At 44.4% G+C, this 21,863-nt stretch overlaps 2 protein-coding genes across 4 annotated transcripts in view; one reads left to right on the top strand and one right to left on the bottom strand.

Annotated features, from left to right (window-relative positions):
* Nup214 (nuclear pore complex protein Nup214) overlaps positions 1 to 21,863 on the top strand; it is a 224,563-nt gene that overhangs the window by 130,730 nt on the left and 71,970 nt on the right. For all 3 annotated transcript variants that reach the window (XM_084588768.1, XM_084588767.1, XM_084588769.1), the window contains exon 24: positions 4,376 to 4,492. In XM_084588768.1, coding sequence (XP_084444894.1) covers positions 4,376 to 4,492 — 117 coding nt within the window. The remainder of the gene's footprint in view (positions 1 to 4,375; positions 4,493 to 21,863) is intronic.
* Positions 1,640 to 3,562, bottom strand: LOC146203432 (uncharacterized). Its single transcript, XM_084587527.1, has one exon. The coding sequence runs from the start codon at positions 3,560 to 3,562 to the stop codon at positions 1,640 to 1,642; it is 1,923 nt and encodes a 640-aa protein (XP_084443653.1).

The following is a 21,863-nucleotide window of genomic DNA, read 5'->3' as shown; positions in this document are numbered from 1 at the left end:
CACAGTTGCTGCTGTGGGCTACTGTGAGCAGCGCGAAGCTCATTAAAGTGAAACCGAAACTAAGCAGTCGGTCATTATTGGAGAGGAGGCCATTTGCTTTGCATCATGCTTGCCATTGCCGCACACGTCAGCGGTATGCAGTCAACTCTGAAACATGCAGTTCAGGTTTGCAGAGTGCTTATTTGACAATAGCATATTATGGCAATTGTGCCTGGGCATGACCTTCATGTGAGACCCATAGCTTCCATTCAACGCCATAGCCTTACGTGGGCTGACTAAGATTTATCCATATTTTTGAATTTGCGGAGTCAGATTAATAAGCATTTAGTTGCAAGTCTTCGAGGTCACGAGCAACAGAAAGCAGGCAACCATCGCCACGGCCACAAACTTCTACCCTCCAGCGCTGCTGGCTGCAGCACCGCTCATAACACTGGTAGCCTTGCTCATTCTTCCATGGTTTTACCTTGTTTTTTTTTTTACCCCCTTTTCGAGGCACATAGACTCGTAGCTGTGCCGCCTTATTACCGAGATGTTTCTTTGGCCATATGCCAAGCACCAGGCCTCTCAGATGTGACAGTGCATAGTTAAAATTTTCCATGGTGGAACCAACCCACGTTCGAATTAAGGGACTTTTTTTATATATAGACTTCTATGCAGCCTGGCCAGACCAAGCAGTGCAGTTCGAATTATTCAAAAATTCTAATTATTGAGGTTCGATTTAATGAGCTTTTTACTGTATTTGCTTTGACGCTTGGCTGATGTAGGTGTTCAGCTGTAGTTTGTCTCCTAGTGTTGTCTTCTTGCACCATGTCTGTGCCATTCATGGCATTGAAGAAGAAAGTTTTTTTTTTACTTATCTCATGTGAATTCAGTAGTGAATACCATACTGTCGTAACTCCGAGAGGTGCTTAACATGAGGCATAGTACACTTAACGTGGTGCACTTGGCATAGCTTGTCAGTGTAAGCAGCTTGTTAGTCCTCTGTATGTGTTCTGTATACAACACTCGAACACTGTTCTAGAAGGGTTTGTTCAACATCGCATATTAGCTGAAGTTGTCATAGGTATCTCCTTAAGGGGAGACACTGCTCTTTAAACTAATTTTGTTAGTTTTTGTCGCACATAGATGAAAAATGTATGCCTGATGTATTTTTGTATGCTGAACACAAATATGCAATCTGTTTTTATCTATCTTATGTCAATTTTGAAATATCCGTTAATTAATGACTAATCATTGTGCCCAAGTTTTTAATAAGTTCCTGATCAAAAAATGATTAAAATTTGATATCTGTGTGTTCTGCAAGAGCCAGAGTGTGCAACCATACCATTCTTATAATTTTGGCCTCCCTGGCATAGAAGTTATAGACTTGCCAAATACATCCATCAAAAATTGGGAAAATTTCAACAAATAACTTACTAATTTAATTAAATTTCAAAGAGGAATTGTTATGCTTTTTAGATCTTATTGCAGAGAGCAATTCATAAGCTTCAAAATACAACAAGAATTGTTCCAGTCCGACCACCACATCTGGAGATTTCTTGGGCAACAGTATGTGGAGTGGTTAAAAAATCCATTTTGAGAAAACAAGGCCAGAGTTTATTTGCTGCAAATTAAGGCTTGTACTTCATTGCAAACTGTGTTAGAAGCCTCCAGGAACATAATCATTATCAACAGTTTTCCCTTGCTTCCTTTTCATGGCACTCCGGAAGTTTTCAGCACCTGCATGCTTCCTGTCCGATGCAGCGAGCCGGCGCTGGTCCTTCTCGGCACATCTTTGTACCAATATGCTGCTTCGATTCACATGCAATTCTTTAAGGATAGCCTCAGTGGCATGCTCTTTCCCAGCATTGAATCTGGCGACAGCTTCCCCTACTGCACTCTCAACAGTGTAGAGAGAGGCATGCTTGGTTTTGGGTACGAGTGACCATATCACAGAGTGTAGGCACTCATTTGCATTTTGTGTTTTGCCTCTCTGGCAACGCTCAAGTAGTTTCTTGTCGGAGAGGCGTGTGTATATAGGTAGCAATGCCTCAGTGACATAGTCTGGGAGGTTGTATCGATGCTTTGGTGCTGGCTCCTCCTTCGCCACAGCCTTGTTGTAGATGCACCAGCTGTCTTCCCCTTTTGGACACAGCGAATGATTCGACCCTGCATCTGTCGAGGTCACATGATGATACGTTGCAAGAACAGCATTCTTCATGTCATCAATGTTGCCCTGGTTCGCCTTCAGAGCCCGCCCATAGTAGGTGGATAATTTTGCAATAAGATCCCCTGTGAGCTCGCCCTTTCCGCCGAGACTTTTCTGGTGGCTATCTCCCTTATGCTTTTGCAGGAGATTTCTCAGAGCAGCGCCCATGCGTTTGTGAATATGGTTAATGCAGTCTTCTTTTTCGATTTCCACAAAACCATATACCTTTTCTTCGTGCAGGCTGTTAAAAGCTCGGCTATCGCCGTCGCACAACATCGTTGTATAGCGCAGGCCATGCTTTTGCAGTGATCGCCCAAACAGTATTCGTGCAGCCTCCACTTCCATTTGCCCAGGCTTGCTCAAACTATTTTTTTGGCACTGGTGGTCAGCTCTCCACTGCTCATACTGAGGGTCATCTTCTTTCGGGCCCAGCTGGCATCCCAAACAAAAGTTTGAAAGCACCATAAAATCGAGCACATACCTGGTAAACAGCTCAATTACTGTGCCTACACTGAGGTGCGAGGAGTGGCCCCTTGTCAGCCACGTTCCATCATATGAAACCGCAATATTGCCGGGGTTTCCGAAGTTTAACTCGCTGTACACTGATTTCACGGCATCGGCGCACTCGCTCATCACATGCGCGGCAGCGTTCAGCGCGGCAGGGTCAAGTTTTTCTTTCATGTACTTCTGGAAGGTTTTCGGGTGCAAACCACGTCGTGAGATGTTCAGCGAAGAAAAAATGTCATTTAGAACTGTCTGCCCGTTCCCTGTGCTCATCACTGCACGAGTAGCGAGCACATTCACTTCGAAAGGGTTGCAGGTCTCATTCTCACCTGCTCTCGGCGAGCTCCATTGCGCATCAAGTTCACCGCAATAATCACAGGTTAAAACAAGCTTGACAGCTATTCCGTACTCCCGGCCTGTCTTCGAAAGCGTCACAGGGCTACCGCACTGCTTACACTGCGCATGCTGGAGGAGTTCGTTCACGGCTGCGAGGCATAGAACGGTGAACGGCGTCCCGACTCCCGTCGTCTCGTCTCCTGGCCTTTCGTTGAAGTCCCCCACAAGGCGCTTGCGGCGGGTCGCAGACATGGAAGAAAGCCTTCGCTGTTCTTCTTGTGCGTGGAGATCAATCGCCGCTTTTTGTGCATCGGAAAGAAGTAGCGTATCGACGCGCACTGTTTTCGGCACCGCGATGGGCGTCGCCGCCGCGCATGCCAACGACCCTTCTGTACACGCACTGCACTGCCTCGTCGAGGTGGTCGTCGCTGCTGCTGCTGGCGGTTCCGATGGCTCCTCACACGTCCGAGGCCGCCGTCTTCGTTTTTTGCCGAAAGCGTGCGCCGTTAGAAATTTCCGTTTTCCACCAGCCATCGCGACGGAGAAATGCGGTCGAAATGTGGCGAAATACAAGATGGCGAACGATCGGAGCAGCATCGTCTTTGTGTAGCAGACGATGCTGCCGGCGTCCAATTGGAAAGCAGGATTTGTCCCACGTGATGCAAAAACACCAATAGCGTGAGAGATTTTAGTATTTTTTTTGCGGCGGTCTAGCTCCACTGTTGCCAGATGGAGAACTGTTTCCCGCTAGGAACGGAAAATAGAAGAGTGCAGCTTTCGAACGATACCAAGATGGCCGCGCTGCGCTGCGCCGTTGCCGCGGGGCGCGAGGTTGAATTCGACTAATCTTGAGGTTTTTTTATGAGCGAAAATTGTCATGTTACTGACTTTAAAATCTAATAACGCAATAAATACTAGTCAGAGGACTATAATATTTCAGGAATGGGTTCTTCAAACCTCCAGATTCCAGAAAAAAATAGTTCAGAAAACCGAATTTTTGGCGATTTTTTGGCCTCAAAGAGCCGTGTCTCCCCTTAAATCCGCAGTGTTTTTTTCCTGCAGATGAGTTGTTCACTTGATAGGATCCGCACTTTATGCCCGTCATGTTCTGCATCGCATGATGTGTTTCAAGGTGTCATTAGTGCTTTATGTGGCTCATTATGCAGTCCTTTTCTTTGTGCATTTGGGAGCTGAACTAGTTCAATGTATCGGTTTTCTTTCTTAGGCCAAGCTGTCCATATTAAAGTCAAATCATTATTCTATTAGCTGTCTTTGTACTAGCTGAACCTCTCTTCATAGCTGGTCATTAATTTCACATTTTTGTGCTATTGTATTATATGTATATAGGAAAGCAAGCGCCAGCTTATGAAGATATCACACCTCCGGGGTCCCCCACACCAGACCAAGAAGGTGAAGAGGCACAGAATGCAGAGCCTGCAAAGGAAATTCCTCTCTCCTTGACTGGTCAGTTCACATCTGTTTGATCATTTGAGTGACATGGGTAAAGCAACCTGCAATGTGATGATTAAGGCTGCTACTTTGCTACGGTTACATGAAGGATCATGGATTGAAGTATTTTCCCCAAAATTGAGTCTTAGAAGCCTTATTCTCTTTTCTTTTATGCTATTTTTTTACAGACAACAAAACAAACGACAGCATAGTGAAAAAATGGCTACTGCACCTTATTGGTATAAATATATATAATACAAGGGGTAGTTGTGAATTTGGAAGAATTTTGAAAGCAATATTGTTATTTAATGCACTCTTACCATTGAGCGCAACCATAGCTAAAAGCCCACAGCCCCAAAAAAGAAATAGAGCATACGTCTGGAATGGCTACCACTTTGTCACTTTCCCAAGTTGTCTGTAGTGCATTTTTTCCTGCTGCACTGCCATGCTGAGCACTGCATCAGTCTCACATTTTATTGCCCAGAACTTGACGGCATTTCTTTGGTACTGCGGCTCTACCTTAGGCTCTACCTGCGGCTCTACCTCTATCGCCTCTATTCTTAGGCTGAAGCTTTGTCTCTAGCAGTGCAGAGGGGAAAGATCCGTGCCAGCCCGATGCCCAGGGAACACTGTTGCATTTTTTGCCCTTTTAGCTATTGCACCCAGATTTGTCTCTGTTGACTGCATTGTGATTTGGCAACAAAAGTAAACAAGATTTGCGCATTGTCATCATACCACCTTGTGTGATGGGATGTTAGTTGGTTTATGAGGTTTAACATCCCAAAGCGACTCTGGCTATAAAAGACACCATAGTGAAGGGCTCCGGAAATTTCGACCATCTAGGGCTCTTTAACATGCACTGACATCGCACAGCACACGGGTGCCTAGCTTTTCGCCTCCGTAAAAAAGCGTCTGCCGAGGTTGGGATTCAATCCTGCGTTCGTAGGCACAGTAGTCGATGGATGGATGGATGGATGGATGGATGGATGGATGGATGGATGGATGGATGGATGGATGGATGGGTGGATGGGTGGATGGGTGGGTGGGTGGGTGGGTGGGTGGGTGGGTGGGTGGGTGGGTGGGTGGGTGGGTGGGTGGGTGGGTGGGTGGATGGATGGATGGATGGATGGATGGATGGATGGATGGATGGATGGATGGATGGATGGATGGATGGATGGATGGATGGATGGGGCGGGCGGGTGGGCGGGCGGGCTAGCTATCATGCTCATTTTTCTCCCTATATCTTAATTATTGATTTAGAATGGTTAACTAAACCATCATTCTATTTATTAAATTTTGTTCCTACATTACTAACATTATGTCACTTCTCTGCTTTTAAGCCACCAATCTTCCAGTCGTTTTTTGCTAGTTTCCACCGCCGGTTTATTCACCCGGCCACTGTTATCTCTAAACCCCAGAGCTTCAGGAACAGTGATTGCGCCAGCACTAACTTCCGGATGGATACTATTACATTCGAGTATAATATGGGCAATTGTTTCACTGGAGTTTCCACATACAGCACATGTGTCATCTCCATTGTTAAATTTCTTTTTGTAGCTGCGTGTTCTAAGGCACCCTGATCTAGCTTCAAAAAGTAGGGCACTGCCTCTTGAGTTATCAAAGAAATCTTCCTTCCTGATCTGCATTTTCCACTTTCGGTATAATTCCACACTCTGTTTCTTTTCCATCGAATTTATCCAATTTTTACCTTTTGTGTTTTTCACCTGTTGCTTAATGCTCTTTATTTCTCCGTCCTTGTTACTAGCATACTTACTAGTTAGTTTCCTAGTTCTTTTGCTCCATTGTGAGTCAACGCTTTTTAGGTACAGGTATTTAAATACTTTAGCTGCCCATCTGTTACTGTCCAATTACCTCAGGCGTTCCTCATATAATATTTTACTCTGAGCTTCCCGCACTTCGAAAGATGCCCAGCCCATATCTCCCTGTACTGCCTCATTTGTAGTTTTGCCTTGGGCACCTAGTGCTAATCGTCCAACGGATCTCTGATTTGTTTCTAATGTCGACTGTACCTCTGATTTTAGGCACAAAACCGCATTTCCGAAAGTAAGTCCGGGCACCATAATTCCTTTCCAAATATCCCTCAAAACCTCATACCTATTGTATCCCCACAATGCCTTATGCTTCATTATCCCGGCATTCCTTCGCCCTTTGGCCTTAAGTGATTGCTCATGCTTTCCAATGTATGCCAATCCTTCGTTTACCCATACCCCCAGATATTTATATTCTGCTACTCTAGGTATTTCAAGGCCTTGTATTTTAAGACCCTGATCAGTTGAGCCGTTGAAAATCATCAGACCCAATTTAACTGCGCTGAAACTGAAGCCTAGAGCGTCCCCTTCGTCTCCGCAATACTTAACTAGAGTTTGCAATTCTTCCAGACTCTCAGCTAGCAGCACAATATCGTCTGCATAGATCAAACCGGGGAGGCGCTGCTCTACCGCCTTTCCACCTAATCTATATGACAGGTTAAAACCTAGGTTACTGTCTTGTATCCTCCGTTCCAGGTTTATCATATAGAGCACGAACAGCAGCGGTGATAGAGGACAACCTTTTCTTAATCCATTGCATACTTTGACATCTTCCGTACTTCTTATCCCTTCCCACGTAATTTATACTTTGTTAACCCGGTATATTTCTTGTAGGAACTCTATTACCTCATAACCGATACCTTCTTCTTTTAATATGTTCCACAGGAGTTCCCTGCTTACGTTGTCATACGCCCCGTTTATGTCCCGGAAGGCCAAATACAAAGGTCTATTTTCCACTCGAGATATTTCGATGCATTGGGTAAGCACGAACAGGCTATTATCTAAGCGCCTACCATTTCTAAAGCCGTTCTGAAGTTCTCCGAGTATCTTGTTACTTTCTACCCATGCTTGCACCTTTAATTTCACCGCCTGCATGGCCAACCTGTACATAACAGATGTTATGGTAATCGGCCTGTAGGATTTTATGTGCATCATTTCTCCTTTCCCTTTATAAATCAAATTCATTTTACTCTGCCGCCAGCTGTCCGGAATTTGCTTATTCGTTACGACTGTTTCCAGAGCTTTTAACAACGTTTCCTTACTTTTTGGACCGAGTTCATTAATCAGCTTGATCGGAATTCCATCTATTCCTGTAGATGTGTTTTTAGGAATATTATTTTTTTCTGCCTTTTTCCAGTTTAGATTGGTCAGTTCTAAGCTGCTTTGTATTCTGCTACCTTGTGTTGCTTCCTGATTTGCGGAGATTACCCTATCGTCTAACTGATGTAATGTAGTTCACTGCGTTATCTCCCTTTAAACAATTTCCCTTGTTATCTTGAATCCGATCCTGCTTTCTATGATTCTTCTTCCCTAGCCAGCTTATATGGTTCCAGAACTTTCTTGCTCCGCCTCTAGAATCAGCCATCCAGCGATCGGTGGACTGTCTTATTTTACTTTGGACGAGGGCCTGCACCTGAAGTTTCTTTTGTCGATATGATTCCCATTTTTGGTCGATTTCCTCCTGAGATACCTGTGCTTTCTTTGCCATTCGGTGTTCCCTTGAAGCAGCCCGTCGTTGTTCAATAGCTTCCCTGATTTCCTTATTCCACCAGCTCCGTGGCTTCCTCTTTTCATTCCAGCGGTTTGCTACTTTAACCTCCTGAATTTTCCTCCTTATGAGCAGTTCTACCTGTTCATAATCCCAGTCTTTCATGGGGCTTTTCTCTCTTGCTTCCTCTATGTCTGCTGCTATCTGCGCTATTTGATCGTTGTTTAATTTTGCGTTTATGTTTTGTCTAAGTTCCATTTCTCTTTTCATCAAGGGCCTCATCTGCAGACTAATACGTTTATGATCACTTCCCAGACTACACTCCCCTTCTTTGTCTATTTCCATTTTTGTGACCTTGCTATTAATTTCCTGCGACATTAGACAATAGTCAATGGTCGTCTGCCTGTTGCGGAATTCCCACGTGATTTGGCCTTCACATTTTGTTTCTCTATTTACTATAACTAGATCGTGTCGCTCACAGAAATCTAGCATTAGCTTGCCGTTTCAATCCGTGTATCCATCCAGATCGTCGATGTGGTCGTTCATGTCCCCCAGTAGAATAATATTGGCCCCATTTCCAAACTGGCTTATATCGTCACTGAGACATTCAACAAGATCCCTGTTTTCTTGCCTGCATTGATGTCCTGTTCCTAAATAAACTACCCCTAGCCATGTCCTTATGCCGGGAATTGTTCCTGAAACCCAGATATGCTCTTTACAGGATGATTTAATTCTTTGCCAATTTGTTCCCTGGTGTATCAACATACCTACCCCTACACCCTTTTTTTCCGTTCTCGTTCTGTTGCACCCTTCCCAGACGTAGCCTTCTATAAACGGCGGATCTTCTAGATCCCTGAGATGAGTCTCGCAAAGAGCGTACACACCTATTTTGTCATCCTTCTGCTGCTTTTCTATCTCTAGCCATTTCGCTCTTTTTCTACCTCCTTGCATGTTTATGTAGCTGATCCTAGTGTTAAATTTCTTTTTTGTACTTTTCTTTCTCGACCTACTTATTGCCATTTTGGGGGGCTCAGCCTCCATTATTACACTTTCTTCTGCTTCACTTCTAACTACCTCTGTGCCCGGAGTCCTTGCGGACCCCCTAAAAAAGCTACAGCCCTGCCTGCCAGGCGCCAGCCGATCTCTGCTCCGACCCTTCTGTTAAAATGAATGCCATCTCGCTGAAAAGCCCTACCAAAACCTCCCTGCTTACCTCAACCACTTTGAAACGCTTCTCCAGGCTTAACTTTCTTATGTCCTGGTTAACTGTCACCACGTCCTTTTCCATCTTTCCGTTCAATCCTAGCACCTCTGGTACTGTGCATACAACTATCTGCATCTGCAGTGCTATCTCCCTGATCTCGTCAACTCCCTTAGCTAAACTTTCCACCACTCCTGCAGCGTCACCATTTAGGACATCGTTTAGCCCCGCGGCTACTATTTTCATACTGCGCTCTGCGGAATTCTTCAACAGCCTATTTTTACTCTCTTTTAGCACTGCCCTCATTGTTCTCCCTGGGAAGGCTCCAACCAACACTCTCTTATCACCCCTTAAGCGGGAAACGCATGTGAGCGAAAAAGTGAGCGAAGTGACAAGGCGGCGCGGCGTAAGCGATCATGGTTCGCTCCGTCGCCTACTGGGGAAGACGCATGCACGCGACAGCACGAACCGAGCGAAACGGCGACAACGCTCTGTGTAGGTTGTGTGGCTGGCATTTGGCTGGCATAGTGGCTTAGTACACCGCAAAACTATTGCCAAATCCAACAACAGTTATTTTGCGACAGCATGGCAAAGTAAAATGTATTTACAGCAAACCGTATCGAATGTATGTGAACTTGCACTGTAATCGCCACGAATAGTCACGTGACCCCTTGTTTCTATTGTTGTTTCGGTTGCGATTAGACGTTTTTTGAATCCTTGGCTATCCACCATTGTTCGTACAAAGCGAAATGTTTACGCAATAATGCACAATCACAATGCAACTCAGCAAAATAAAGAAAGCATGCGAAATGAGCGGCAGTGACGTACGGTTACTTCCGGGCGAACGAGCAAAATTTTCTATTTCAGCAGATCCGAGCGACGAGCCAAGCGAAACATGCATTTCTGTTCGCGCGAAGGCTTCGTGCGACACGTGCCGCCGTCGCATTCGCGTGAGTTTTCGCGTGCATGCGATTCAGCCTTTACACGTTCCAAGATATCTCGCTTGCACCTGTTCATGTTAGAATCTCCGGTGATAAGCACCTGGGCCTTCTCTCTCCCTCTCCCAACTGTTGGCTCCTGCTTTCGGTTATCTGTGTCCTTATCTCTGGGATTTTCATTCTTCCTTACTTCTTCCTTTTTTTCCGGCGTCTTAGCTGCTTCTAAATAACTCTGACGGTTCGGATCCGCCTGACCTACTTTGCTTATGCCTTCCATGCCAGTGCTGGCCCCTGCCACGTGGCCCGCATTGGAATGTTCATCCTCGTTGGTTCCAAGGATAAAGTCGGCCCCTTTTTTTTTCAATTTGAGTAAGCTGTCCAAGCAGTTTCTGATTTTCCGCTCTTAACAAACTTACTTCATTTTGTAAATCATCCACACGAGACACCAAACTGCCCCTTTCTTGATCAAATCTATCTAGACGCGCACGCAGTACGCAACACCGATACAAAAAGTCGCTGCCTTCCGCTTCACCTACAGAGTCAAAACGCGTTTCCTTGAGATTAACCTGTGCCTCACACTTAGTACACTTTACCTTCTTTTGATTGCACATCTTAAGCACTCATCGACTGAACTATATCTATTACGAATTCTCAGAATATACAGATTGCCAAAAGAAGACACAAGAAACGACCAGCAAACACGCGTTAAAAACCAATTCTGCGAATGCCAATAGCCTAGAAAAAAAATATTTATCTAAACAAGATAGCTAAATAATGAACGCCAAGAAAACCTAGCTGCCGGCACGAAAAACTAGGCCTGAAAACTGAAAACGAAATAAAGTTAATAAAAGAAAGAACTCATCTATTTGACGCTTTGGAAGCTCCCGCTGTCGCCAGTCCGTCCGTTTCCGGTAGCCACGTCGAGCGCCCTTACCACGACGCCACCCCAGCAGGCCGTGTGACGGGATGTGACATTATTGCTTATGTCAACCTTTTGACCCGTTCCTCTGCGTAATAAGTGGTGTGTTTGCCTGTATTGTACATTGTAGGGTGGCTTAAAAATTGTCAAGAAGAATATTTTTATCAATTAAAAAGTGAATTTTAAGTGAAGTAGACAAGTTACATAAAAATGCTTTTATTTTCCTAAAATTGTAGACTCCCTTTACGACGAACTTAAGAGAACAAGAAAATTTGTTCATCTTATGAAAAGTTGCCCTAACAGAAGTGTCTCTAAAAAAGACATGGGAGGGCGCTAGTTGTGTCTATATATATTCTACATGAAGACTGTCAGTCAAATAGCCTTCCAGGGAGAGAATAATTGCAAATACAGCTTTTATTGCTCTATGCATGAAGTAAACTCGGGTCTAGAACATGATACCACCTACATTATCCTACATGAAAGCGGCATTGGTCCTTTTTTTCTTTTCTGCAGTAACGTGTGTTGCTATGTGGCATGAGTTGAAAATGAAGTCCTGTAGCTCTTAAGCCTCAAGCCAAAGACTGGGTGCATTTTGCATATGTGCAGTTTTTTTGTCTGTGGAGGCAGCGCGTGGCACGTGACACACACGGCATGCCGAGATCTTGTTGATGTCTGATTTCCACCAGTGCAAGCGGTATGATGCCCTGCCTTTTCCGCGCCAGCAAAAACACTTCCCTCCAAAAAAAATGTGCTCCCGTAAGACAGCTTCCCCACTTTTGTGCAGAAACCATCTTGTGGGAATGTGCTTTCTTGCACAAGGTCACATTCTTGTTCCGCTACATCAGCACTGTAAATAAACACCCCTTCTTATTACATCGTAACAATATATTTTTCTTTCCTTGACAGTGCTGCGCGGACATTCTCCGAGTGCCATTATGTGGAGGTGGGTTGCGTTTTAGGTGCTCGTAACTAACACAGTGAAAGTTCACAGGGGAGTTTTGAAGGGCACGTGACCAAGGAGCTGGTTGACAGGACAGTAAAAGCTTGTTCATTTGAACTCCACGGGACCGGGAAAAAGTTTCAATTATCGAATGACTTTACTGTAAACTTATTTAGTGCAAAGTTGGGCAATGGTCACCTGTTTTTTAGGTGAGAGTAGCTTGACAGTGATTACTTCAGTTATTATTTTTCGCATTACCGTCTGTGCTTTATTGTGTGCACGCTGTCGGGAGCATCAAAGCAGAACTGTTCGAAAATGGTAAGGGCCTCCTCAGCATCCTTCACGGTGCGACGTGATTGCGGCCTAGAAAACGAGTTCTACGAACAAGCATCCGAAACGCTGTGCAGCTGCAATCAGTTAGTTGGCTGATGCGAAGCCAATGGCCGCCATTTACTATCCCGGACTGGGTGCATTGATAATAGTTTTTTTTTCCACCACCATCGTTGTCGCTGTAGGCTCACGCAAACAGTGCGAACTTCCTAAAACAGCCCCGCCGCGGTGGTGCAGTGGTAAGACGGCAGACTACTGTGCCGGAGTACCCGGGTTCGATCCCCACCGCCGCCGGCAGTGTTTCGATGGAGGCGAAACTGAGAGGCGTTGTGTGCTGTGTGATGTCGGTGCACGATAAAAATCCACAGGTGTTCGAAATTACTCCGTAGCCCTCCACTACCAGCTCCCCTTTCTCTCTTTCCACGTTCACTTCCACCTTTCTCCGTTCCCTTACTTCATGGCTCAGGTGTCCACAGAGCATGTGTGACAGATACTGTGCCTTTCCCTTCCTGTAAACCAATTATTATTATTAAAGCAGAAACCAAAACTAAGTTGTCTGCATATTTGAGAGGAGGCTATCCATGTTTTGTCACACTTGCTGTTGTGTGCATGTTAGGGGCACACGGTCAACTCGTGGCATGCATTTCAAGTTTGAGGAGAGCTATTTTAACGATTGCTTTCAATGCCAATCGTACTTAGATGCAGCCTAACCAGTGTGATCCCCACAGTGCCTGTCTGGCGGCATAGCTTCATAGGGGTGTTGGCTGTGACCATACCATCAGTATGATTTATCTGTATTTCCAAATTAACGATGGTTAAATTAAAGTACATTTAGTTGCAAGTGTAGGAGTTCAAGCGGAACAGAGAGCAGGAAGCTGCTGCTGCGGCTGCTATCCCCTACCCTCTATAACTGCGGGTTGGCACGTCAGTCATAGCGGTGGTTTGTCTTTGCCCATTCGTCCATGTTGTCACCTGGTTTTATGTGCTGTCCCCTTTAAAAGCTTTGTAACTGTATCTCCCTATCGCGGGGGCATTTCTTTGGCCATGTGCTGGGCACCATGCTGCCCAGGCGTGGCAGCGTATAGTTTGATTTACCTGTAGCAGAACAGACTTGCATTTGAATTAATAGGTCTTTTACATACGTAGACATCTATGGAGCTTGGGCGGACCAAGCCGTGGAGTTCGAATTATTGGGGTTTGAATTAGCTTTCACTCTACCATCGTTTACACTAACGAGTACGACCTGTGGGTTGTCTTCCCACTTTTGTTCACTTCTAAGTGGCCGCTCGTTGAATGAATGAGTTGTGATTAGGGCTTGTGAGACCAGGAGATAGCGTACGACTGTCCTACTACTGTCTCTTTTTCATAAAGGTGGCAATGGAACCTGGATGGCTCGGGAGTGTGAATACTACACCTTGCGTGGGAATTAGGTTATACAACCATTTTGGTTGAAAGCAGTCACACGCATCACAAGTTTTCCAACTTCACGACACCAAGTCTCAGATTACTAAACCAATTGGCAGCTGTACTTTGATTGCTCTTATATTTTTAGTGAAAGCCAGTAGTGTGCATGTATCGCATGGTGTTTGCGATGCCTTGCTTGTCTGTGTGCATCGCAGACAAGCAAGGCACCTTCTTCGCTGCTGCCGCATGGACGCAGCACACAGACTGCAGACACGTAGAACACCCACATATGCACTGTGGTAGCTTCGCTGCAGCTTCCTTGTCGAGAATCAGAGGTGGATGGTGACCTACTATCGGATGCCATGAAGGCTGTCATCACTATTGTAGAAGTAGAGCGATATGGGCGAGTTGGTAATGATCCATCGCACCGAACAGTGTGTGAAAACACTGGGACTGAAGAAAGGACGATACAGGTCAGTGTTTTCTCGTGCTGTTTGATGCAAAAATTATCACTATATTATTGCGGTCTTAAAGCAGCTGGTCCTCAGGAAATGTCTCAGCCAGAAACATATGATCAAGACGGAGAATTTTGAAAGCGTCTTGATATTGTTTTCCTCGAAGAAGCAGGCATTCACGGGCAACCTGTAAAAAAAAAATATATATACATATATTAACATCACTTTAGTTGCACTTTGCATTTTTGGGTAATGAATAGGTCAAGTCCACTTACTACAAGCTTCGCATACAAGGAGTGGAATTCTCGTGGCCTTCATGTTCGTTATAAGCTCGACTGTATATCTGACACCACAATGTTGATTTAGAAATTTAAAAGGCTACATTGTTTACTGCCTCTAGTCCTCCATATATAGTTGCGCCTCAAATCAAATAAGAAAAATGTTAGTTATTATAGCTAATAGCCTTGCCTATGGTGGAAGCTCTATAATTTGAATTTTTAGTTACATTGAAATGTTTGGCCTGGCGTATTGTAGCTGCATTGAAGTCAATGTATAAAGCAGCCCATTAATTCCAACGCAAATTGGTTACACTACCGATATTAAGAAGTACACGTCGCACCTGTGTGGCGGTAAATCCTCCTTCAATTCCAATCTTGAATGTGTTTTTGTTTTTGAGTGATAAATGACACTACCAGCCCTGAGGCATAGTGAATCAGGGGCATCACAGCATAGCCACAATTCCGAAATTATGGTTGTGAATTGAACTACAAACTGTGATGCACACATCTGTGCATGTTTGGTTTGGTCCTCAGCACAGTAGTCCATCATTGTTGCACATGCATTGCAGAGCTCTGCCACCGCGCCTCTCTCGCTGTTCATTTGTCTGACGTCATCATTCTGCTGCTTCATCCTTTGCATAAAAATCTTCATTTCATCAACATACTGTGCCGGGCACTCGAAGCAGGGGATTTTGTACACAATGCCTTTTGGCCTTTTCTTTAACCCTTTGACTGTTTTTGCCGTACGGGTGCTACGGGCGCATTCCATCCTGCAGCGTTTTTGCCGTTCGGGTACTGCGCTGAGCGCCAGCTTATTAAAACATTTGACACTGAGGGTGAATTTTTTTTTCGGAATAATTCGACAGTCAAAGGGTTAAAGCAATGGTCTTTTGGGCTCGGGCTGGGCAGAAGGCGTCATGTAGTAGTTGTCAGCTTGTGCATTGTTTGCACCCTGTCTTTTCCAAGAATGTGAGCTAAAATTTTGCTGAAGGCCATCTAGTTTCTACTATTAGCAGCATGCATTGTTTTGCGAAATGCCTTACTCTGTTTGAGAACAAGTTTTCCAAGCCAGTCAGGGTTGATGGCTAATCTCTGCTCTTTGCTATGAGGGTATGGTTTCTTTTGTGGGCGCAACTTGGACGAACACATACACTGAGACCCCCGATTGTCATTTGAGTGGAAATAGCGGGCCATAATCGCTTTTAAAACACTGCAAGAGCTCACAACACAACGCTGTAGCCATGTTGGCAACTTCTCCTTTCCTCGGTGTTTTGTCACTTGACACCTTGACCATTCACAGGGGGTGGTGTGACCTGAAGTTTCTCAGTTGTGCTGGTTACAGTTCAGTCGTTCAGCCGTGTCCGACTCCTCGTGACCCTATGGACCATGTCACGCCACGCTTTCCGGTCTCTCACTATCTTCCTGACATCACATAACTTCATCTGCAGTACCTCGAGGATGCCATCTAACCATCGCGTTCGCTGCCTACCCCTTCTCCGGCGACCCTCAACCTTTCCCAACATCAAATCTTTCTCCAGCGACTCCTTTCTTCTCATCAGATGACCGAAGTAGCTGAGCTTTAACTTTAGAATTTGACCCTCCAATGAGCAGTCAAGGTTTATGGTTGACAGTATCAACTGATTTGATCTTCTGGCAGTCCAAGGAACTCTCAAGAGTCTCCGCCAGCACCACAATTCAAACGCGTCAATTCTTCGGCAGTCAGCCTTCTTCACAGTCCAACTCTCGCATCCATACATCACAACTGGAAAGACCATAGCATGAGTTATAGGGATCTTGGTTTATAATGTCTCTGCTCTTTACTAGGCGGTCAAGGCTAACCATTGCTCACTTTCCCAGAAGCAGGCGTCTCCTAATTTCATGGCTGCAGTCTCCTTCCGGGGTAATCTTGGAGCCCAAGAAGAGAAAATCTGTCACAGCTTCCACTTCTTGTCTCTTGATTCTCCAGGACTTGATAGGGCAAGACGCCATGATCTTTGTCTTTTTAATGTTCAGTTTAAGCCCAAACTTTTTTTTTTTATCAATTTCCTCTCTCACGCTTATTGTGGAAAACATGGTTTTCTGTAAAACTGAATAGATTACAAACTGATTATCCTGTTAAACGTATTTGTTAAATTTTCTTGAGCAAAGGGCGACTGAAGTTCAGACCCTGCTGGCTGAGACGCATTATGAATGTTAACGATTTAGCATTGTGCACAATATTTGCTGCTAAATATGAATGCGCGTGTAATCCCCGACAATTTATAAGATATAATTTTTGCCTCCTGTAAACGTCCTGGCTTCAAAAGACTATTACGCTGCTCGAAAGCCGTATCAGGCGCTTAGCGGCATTCACCTGCGCTCGAGCAAAAGTGACTGGAAACTGCACCGGAATTCAAAACCCACAGTAGGCAGCCCAAGCAAGTGGGGATATAAAAATTCTTATCATGGTAAATTTCATCATTGACCCGTGAATTATCTTCATAAAATCAGCAGCTATTACATGTATTGCAGCAGTGCTTGTCTAATTAAAGTTTGGTTTGGTTTTTAATGGTTTAATGTCCCAAAGCGACTCAGGCTATCAGTTGAGGACTCCAGAAATTCCCACCTTCTAGACTTCTACATGCGCTGACATACACAGCAAACTGGTGCCTGGCTTTTCGCCTCCACCGAAAAGCAGCCGCCGAGGCTGGGATTCAATCCCACATCCTTGGGAATAGTACCTAACTAAAGTAAACAGATTTACTGGCAGTTTTCCCACCCCATGGAGTTCTTTATCGTGCACTGACATCGCACAGCACATGGTCGCCTGGCTTTTCGCCTCCATCGAAAAGCAGCCGCCGAGGCCGGGATTCGATCCCGCATTCTTGGGAACAGTACTATAATTAAAGTAAGCAGATTCACAAACATGCCCACACTGACTTTCCCTCTCTGCCCAATCAATTCTTACAAATGCATAGACATTAATAGTCATGTCAAGGTACTTCTTAACGCCCCGCGAAAATAACACGACAGCAGTGCAAAGACACAATATACAACTCCTCAGAAAAAGTCATGGTCATTCTCGCATTCCCATGGCTACTGCCAGTGCTAAAATGAGCTGGTGTGTGAGATATAGCCTTTCTCTTCAACTCACAGGCGCTTTCTTGTCCCAGAATGACATCAACTCGTGATGCACCTCCGACAAAAACGGTGGCCATTATGTGCGACTATTATGTGCACCTTATGTAGAAAATAAAGTCTGTTCTTCCGCCAGTAAACAGGGTCATTAGCTCTACTTCCTCGCAGAATACTTCTACAATACAGATGACACCTGCATCAAAGCAACGGTGTTTAAAAGTCTGCCGGCATTCTTACACAAGATGCACAGCGCAGCAGTTCGCACTGCGCATCGATGCGTTCCGAAGGCCAGCATTGACGGCCATCCTAGTGGTGCCACCTGCTAGGGAGGAGTGGAACTCCTCTCTGTAAACGGTCTATATACTTTTTGGGGACAGTTCTGTTGAAACGAATTTCTGATAAGATGAACAAATTTCCATGCTCCTTTCAAGTTCATTTTAAAGGATGTCTGGTGTATTGATTCAAGTCAGCGAGACTGCATGTATTGGTCAGATTGTGAAAAGGGGGAAATAATAAGTTTAGCATAAACAGCACTGCTTCTGAATTCTTTTTATCTCCTTATCAGTTTCTGTCTATGCTTTTGAGTTTTTCACCTTACATGTAATGTGCCTGGAGGCCCTCTGCTTTCTGTGGTCTCAGTCTAAAGGTATGGTGTTCTAGAATTGAGAAGTGTGCAGTCTGCCGCTGGTGAGCTGGTCGTTTCAGCGATGACAGGAGAGAGGGCGCTGTGTGTAAGAGGAGCGCATGAGCGCTGAGCAGACAGCTGGGTAAACTGCCTTCGTGACCGCTAGTTCTTCGAACCCCGAAGGCACGAAACAATAGATTGTGTCGCTTTCGCTCCCACATGCTTGTCTAATTGTATTAAACCAATTCTGGGGGCATGAATAAATGAACTAGTTCCCTATAAAAGCAGCCATCGTCGGGGAATTTACGTATAAGCGGTGAGGCAAATACATCCGAGGCCTCTCTTCTCCCAAAGAAATGGCTTGGGGAGAATCAGGTGTTGAAAGAAACTGTGCCGTCATAATTTCAATCTGCCAAGAATCCAAGAACATACTATTACTATGCGGGATGTATTTCTGCAAGCTCTCTGAAGCAAAAGTTCTTAAAAGCTAATTGCAAAGACCTGAATAACATATTGCATGAATGTTCAAAGAATTGTTTACGTGAAATAAATGACATGTTTGGAGCCTCCGTACAAAAATAAATACCCTTGAAGATTTCGTAATACTAACTACATTAAATGTAATTCTTTAAAAGCTCGTATTTCTGCTTAAATCTAGTTAGCCGACTAACTGCTCAAATAGGGGGATGATAATGTAGGACAGTTTTTGCTAGTTGGCAGAAAGGAGGCAGTGTTTCTTGGTTTTATCGGTTGTTTATCAGTTAAAACAGAATCCAAGAACATACCATCACTATGCGGGATTGTGTTTAAGACTGCTTTTCTGGTGTCGAGTCAGATACAGGTTGCCGATGAAATGACAATGAACAGTAAGGAATTTCCTGAACATATTCGGTACTTTATTTCTCATGCATTAACGGGCGGTTCAATGACGAAAGTCTTATGTATATTCATGATCACATAAATGATGAAGTCTAATGTATATTTATGATCACATAGATTTTTATTATCTGATGCGCCGGTTTATGCGGGCTAGACTGCGGTCCCCCATCGACACTCGTGTGGATTGAAAAACCAATGGAGGGTGTTTTATGCTGGGCTAGCGTACTTTAATTTTTTGCATCACATGTAAATAAAGATATATTAAGATTGCTTGGAGACAGAAATCATGTCCGGGGTTGTTGAATACTTATTTGAATGTGGCCGGATACATAATAACAGGCAGTTGTATAAAAAATATGAAACAGATTAGCGAGAGCTCATACAAATGCACGAAATCACAGAGCGGATGACTTTAAAAACCGACAGGGTAAACAATTTGCGACTTAAGGGAAAATAAATAAATAGTTCAAGAATATGATACCAACAAATGAAATGCTACAGAATTATATGAAAATGTCACTGAACTATGAGCATGTGAATGAATTCAGCTGCGCAATTTGAAAGCACACAAGACGAAGACAGAGTCATTGAATAGAGCCCTCAAACACGATTATTTGCACCTCCTCACCTTCAGGTGCTTTATTTGCTCTGCTTTAGAGCTCTGCTTTAGAGCTCTGCTTTAGAGCTCTGCTTTAGAGCTCTGCTTTAGAGCTCTGCTTTAGAGCTCTGCTTTAGAGCTCTGCTCTTGGTTTAGTGACTGCACATGAAAATGGAATCTCATCTGGACGTAGAACTTCACTATGCGAAGTGTCATTTCTCTATCATGAATAGGACATCGAGGCTCGGAAACCTCCGCGTTTTGAAAAAAACATCGCAAAATCACGCATGCAGCTTGCATTAATAATAATTCTTGAACTAAAGAAAAATGCGACTCTTTCAGCTTGTTTACGAGCTTTGCAAGCTCCGCAGACGGATAAAGAAGACCTCCGTGGTCAAAGTTTGAGATGAAATCATTTTCTTCTTTTTGTGCGATCGTGATTTGCTCGAAATGAAATACACAGAACAAGTACTGCATTTTGATTTGTGCATGAACTTTCAAGCCACATATACTGCAATATAAGCTGCCTATAGTGACATACTTAGGATCATCTGGAGAAATTGCATTCAATGTAGCTTCGATGTCCTCAAACCTTCCCTCGTGAGCCAAACGGTCAAGCTCATCAATCGGAAAGTGCGCGCCGTGAGCAAAAAAAGAAACGAAAAAGAGAGCGTTCAGTAGGGGAGGGCACAGGAGCCAAAGGAGACGAACTGGATCTCTGACTGCGCTATCTGCAAACATATGTTATCCTGCTTGACCAACTATCAACAACAAACCATAGTACGACGGAGAAGCAATGCGATGCAAAAAAATAACGCAGTACACGAACCGCAGAAGCAGACGCCCCGAGCACGTGCTCCTGATGCGCTCCTGCGACTTACAGAGCCACCTACACTTTTCGCCGCTCCGGTGACCACCCCGCTCCCATTGCTGCGCGCTGAAGACTGCACACTTCTCAGTTCTAGAGCACTATACTAAAGGTGTAGTGAAATCTCATTGATACCATTCTGCTTAATGCGTTTTTAACGGTGATGCAATTTTTTTCGTCCCCAGCTAACACCCTATAGAAGCAGTGTATTTTTGTGCAGCGAATATGAACCTAGTTTTACTTGAGTTTGAATAACGTGATTGCAAAAACATGAAAAACTTGCATGGTTTGAATTCCCCTCCAAGAGGCAGCGAAAAAGGGCTAGCCTAAATGAAGGGGAAAGAAAGAGGGCTTTAGTTTTTCCTCGCGGTTGTGGCGGAGCTAAGTGACAAAACTGCCACTTTTCCATGTGTTTCAGGAAAGCTTGTTTGTGGACCACACTGAGAGACATAGTTCACCACAAAATAACTGATTTTTCGAAGTTTCGCAATGGAAGTAGGCTGTATGATTCACTTGCAATCTTTCTGGCCTGTTTTGGATAATATGATTAGTATCTGATTTTTCCATGTGAATCGTATCAATATGAGATTCCACTGTATCTGTGTTGATGGGTTTGTATTTTCGTTTTTTTCTTTAATTTATCAACTTAGACCCCTGCTGCAAAACATAATGTGGCTGCCATAGTGACTGTAAGTGCCCCATTCCCCCATATCACATATTAGAAAAAAAGGGAGGGTGTATACCCATAGGTGCATTTCATAACAAAATATCCTCATCATTCGTCGCCCACACTTGTGCCATTGTCTTCACTAGTGGTGATTCCATAACCGCTTCTGTGGTTCCAAAGCATGTTGTCATTGTCTAGCAAAATCCCACACTTTGCAGACGACCATACCACAACATCACATGGATCAGTGTCCTATGCTGAAAGTGCTCAAATGCAAGAAGCTGTCAGGGAGGTTTTCTTTGCATTAACAGTTGTCGTAAGTTAGTGGCTTTTCACCTTCAGTGACTGATTGTACTCATGGTGACGGAACATTGATCTTGTGGCCGGCTGCGAAGTTGCTTTTATCTTAGGCATAAAGAATGATAGTCCTCTTGAAAGTTAGCATTAATTAGGGCCAAATGCATATCAGACCTGATGTGTTCATTCACGAAGAATGATAGCGTGCCAAACCTCTGTTCAAATGCATTAAACAAAGTGCTGGTCGTGCTGATGGCTGCTCAAACAAAACCGAGAAACGCATGAAGGGCGTCAACGGAGGTGCTACCACATCACTTGCACCGCTACCATCAT

Source organism: Amblyomma maculatum, chromosome 1 (genome assembly GCF_055883805.1).
Source record: "Amblyomma maculatum isolate TAMU_Amacu chromosome 1, ASM5588380v1, whole genome shotgun sequence".
Classification (NCBI taxonomy): Eukaryota; Metazoa; Arthropoda; class Arachnida; order Ixodida; family Ixodidae; genus Amblyomma; species Amblyomma maculatum.
This window is presented reverse-complemented; position numbering and strand designations above follow the sequence as displayed.

Coding starts and splice junctions, on each gene's coding strand:
- LOC146203432 (XM_084587527.1), bottom strand. CDS start 3,562: ATGGCTGGTGGAAAACGGAAATTTCTAACGGCGCACGCTTTCGGCAAA.